The 2,950-nt window shown below is 53.6% G+C and overlaps 1 protein-coding gene across 1 annotated transcript in view; it reads right to left on the reverse strand.

Moving 5' to 3' along the window:
• Positions 1–2,744: 2,744 nt before the first annotated feature.
• VOLCADRAFT_94044 (uncharacterized protein) overlaps positions 2,745–2,950 on the reverse strand; it is a gene marked incomplete at both ends in the record, with an annotated part of 6,387 nt that continues 6,181 nt past the window's right edge. Inside the window, one exon of the mRNA XM_002953304.1 lies at positions 2,745–2,882. Coding sequence (XP_002953350.1) covers positions 2,745–2,882 — 138 coding nt within the window. The remainder of the gene's footprint in view (positions 2,883–2,950) is intronic.

Below are 2,950 nucleotides of genomic sequence, written 5' to 3' on the forward strand. Positions count from 1 at the left end.
CTTCCCATTCCAGATAACGTTTGGGATAGTGTGTCAATGGATTTGGTCACACAGCTACCCACAACCCGCAATGGGCATGACGCGATAGTAGTGTTCGTGGACCGCCTGAGCAAGATGACGCACTTCGCTCCCACAACCACATCCGTCGGTGCGGAAGATCTAGCCCGCCTCTTTGTGGCTACGGTTTTCAAACAGCACGGCCTTCCACAGAATATTGTGTCTGACCGGGACACACGCTTCACAAGCAACTTTTGGAAGGAAACATTTCGCCTGCTAGGCACCCACCTCTATATGAGCACAGCCTACCATCCGCAGACTGATGGTCAAACCGAGCGAATGAATCGCTTGCTAGAAGAGACACTGAGGCACTATATTTCGCCCACTCAGGATGATTGGGACGAACACCTGCCACTCATCGAGTTTGCTATTAATAACTCGAGGCAGAGCTCAACGGGTGCCACCCCGTTTAGCCTTAATGGTATCAAGCAGCCACGTGTGCCGGTTGACTTGCACCTAAAAACCAAAGTGCCTGCCGCTGACCGCTATCCCAAGGTCATGCGCAAACGTATTGAAAACGCAAAACAGTGTCTTAAAGCTGCTCAATCCCGCCAGTGCATTGTCGTCGACAAGCATCGGCGTGCGGTGCGTTTTGAGGTTGGGAAAGCACCTGCTCGCAAGAAAAGGTGACGCTCCCGGGACGGTTCGCTTCTGAGGGGGAGGGATGTAGCAAGCTACATTTACCTTAGAATATCTTTAAGCTATTAAAGCATAATCACAGTAACGGTACGGTCCCGTATTTACGAACCATACTCGTTAACTGTACGAACTCACTTTCTGGTACGCTATCACAACCTAGCGTACGGCACCAAGACTCCAGGAATGGAGATGGCGGCAGGTGGGCCGCATTTAAGCCACCCAGGTGAAGTGCTTCGGCCAGACACTTAACGTATCACTATACTAGTGTTCAGGGTTCAAGACCTTGCTGTCACCGTTCTCGACGTATGTCTTCGAATCCCGACTTCCCTTGTCTCTTCTCACGCCTAACGCTGGGTCGCCAATCGTGGACGAGACCCTCTACTTCCGCTAAAACAGCTAAGGTAAGAGACGGCTGTTACAGTACAGCCGTACATGTTTTCGAGACTCATCACGCAGCTGCCAGCTGGGCCCCAGCTGCCGGAAAACCCCCGACCCCCAATGTAGCGGGGATGCATCCCCCGAGCCATCGAGCCAACAGCACGCACACACGAGCGAACAATAACAAGTGCACCAGCAGCAGCAAGCCCCCCAAAAACTGTCTCTAGACACTTAATCCAGAAAGCGAACACATGTTACTACTGGTCGGTAGGGTTAGCACGACATGTATTGTTTCGCACTTCAATGCCTAATAATGCATCCCTCCACTGGGTGCGTTGTCTGGCCTGGGTGGCTGCCTTGGCTGCGGCCCGGGTCGCCTCAGGAGCAGTGCACGGCCAGCGGGCGGGTTGGCTCTACTCTTCACGAGTCCGGAGGCTGCTGTAACACACACACACACACACACACACACACACACACACACCGTGCACGCCATCACGCATGCATACATTAATTCTTGCTTGCCAGCAATGCGCTTCTGCAACCGACCAGTCTTGCTACAAAGCAAACGCAGTCATGATCAACTCCGCTTTTCACGATTATCATCAAGCATCAAGTAATAATCAGCTACGTAGCTACGTGTGTACGCCACTCGTGGCTACGTAGCTACCTAGCCAGTAATGGGTCGCAGCGGCGGCGCCTAATCCCACTTAGTGCCTAGCTTGCCCAAGGAGTTGCCGTATGCACATGTATGTTCCGACTACTGGACTGTATAATTACTTCTTGTGTAGAAAGGGAAGACTGCGGTCTCCTGCTGCCGCCCACGCTTGCTCCGGCCTGCCAGGTAGAGACCGAGAGCTAATAAGGCGACCAATACTAGGGCGCCGAGGCCCGCGGAAAGCCCAATAGTAAGGGGCCATGAAGAACCGCCATCACTGCTGCTGCCACGGTCGCTGCTGGACGGCGGTGAAGGGGCTGCGGCGCCATTTTGTCCGTGGAGCAACATATACGTACATACATACATGTGTGCAGCAGCAGCAGTAGCAATAGCAATAGCAGCAGCAGCAGTCCGAAAAGGAAGGGGAGGATATATAAAGAGCCGACACAAGGAGATAATATAGCTTGCGTGGACGCACGGCCCACATACACATACACATACACATACACATACACATACACGATTACTATAATGGGGGGCATGCTTTCACCCGTGGCCGCTACCCTGCCTTCCCCAGTATTTCGTGGCACCCTCAACTAATCACCCAAGTCAACACCTCAGTGGTTCACTCAGGTTCCGCACCCACCACCGGCATCTGACGAATTCTGCCGAATCGACGGCAGCTCGATTCCGAGCTCAATCAGCTCACATGAACAGTGAACTCCTAGTCACCACCGTACATCACATAGGGACACTTTTCCCTCCTCCAACGGAAGGTCTCGATCCCGGAATCTCCCGGGGACAATGGTCCATGCCTTACCAGTAGTGCCTAACCTGCTATATAACATATATGAATGCAGAATGGATCTCACGACAGGACAGCAGCAGTGCTTCCTCGAACATGCATGTCTTTACCTGAAGTTGTTGCTGCTGCTGCTCCGGGGATGACGACTGTATCAGGAACTGAAATAGAGCTAGAGATTTACTTGGTGGGGGTTTCAAGCTGGCGCCGCCCTCAGGCGGTTGCCACGGTGGCGATAATAATGAAGTTGGTGGTGGAGGTGATGGATCTCCGGATTGCACTGGAGATGACGGGGGTGTAGATGGTGATGGTTGAAGCGGTCGGGGCGGCTGCGGTGAGGAGCTCGCTCTGCTGGGGTGAGGTTGCGGGGAGTTGGGCGGGGTTCCGAAAGGTAGTGGCGGCGGTAATGACGACGGCGC

Source organism: Volvox carteri (assembly GCF_000143455.1).
Source record: "Volvox carteri f. nagariensis unplaced genomic scaffold VOLCAscaffold_35, whole genome shotgun sequence".
NCBI lineage: Eukaryota > Viridiplantae > Chlorophyta > Chlorophyceae > Chlamydomonadales > Volvocaceae > Volvox > Volvox carteri.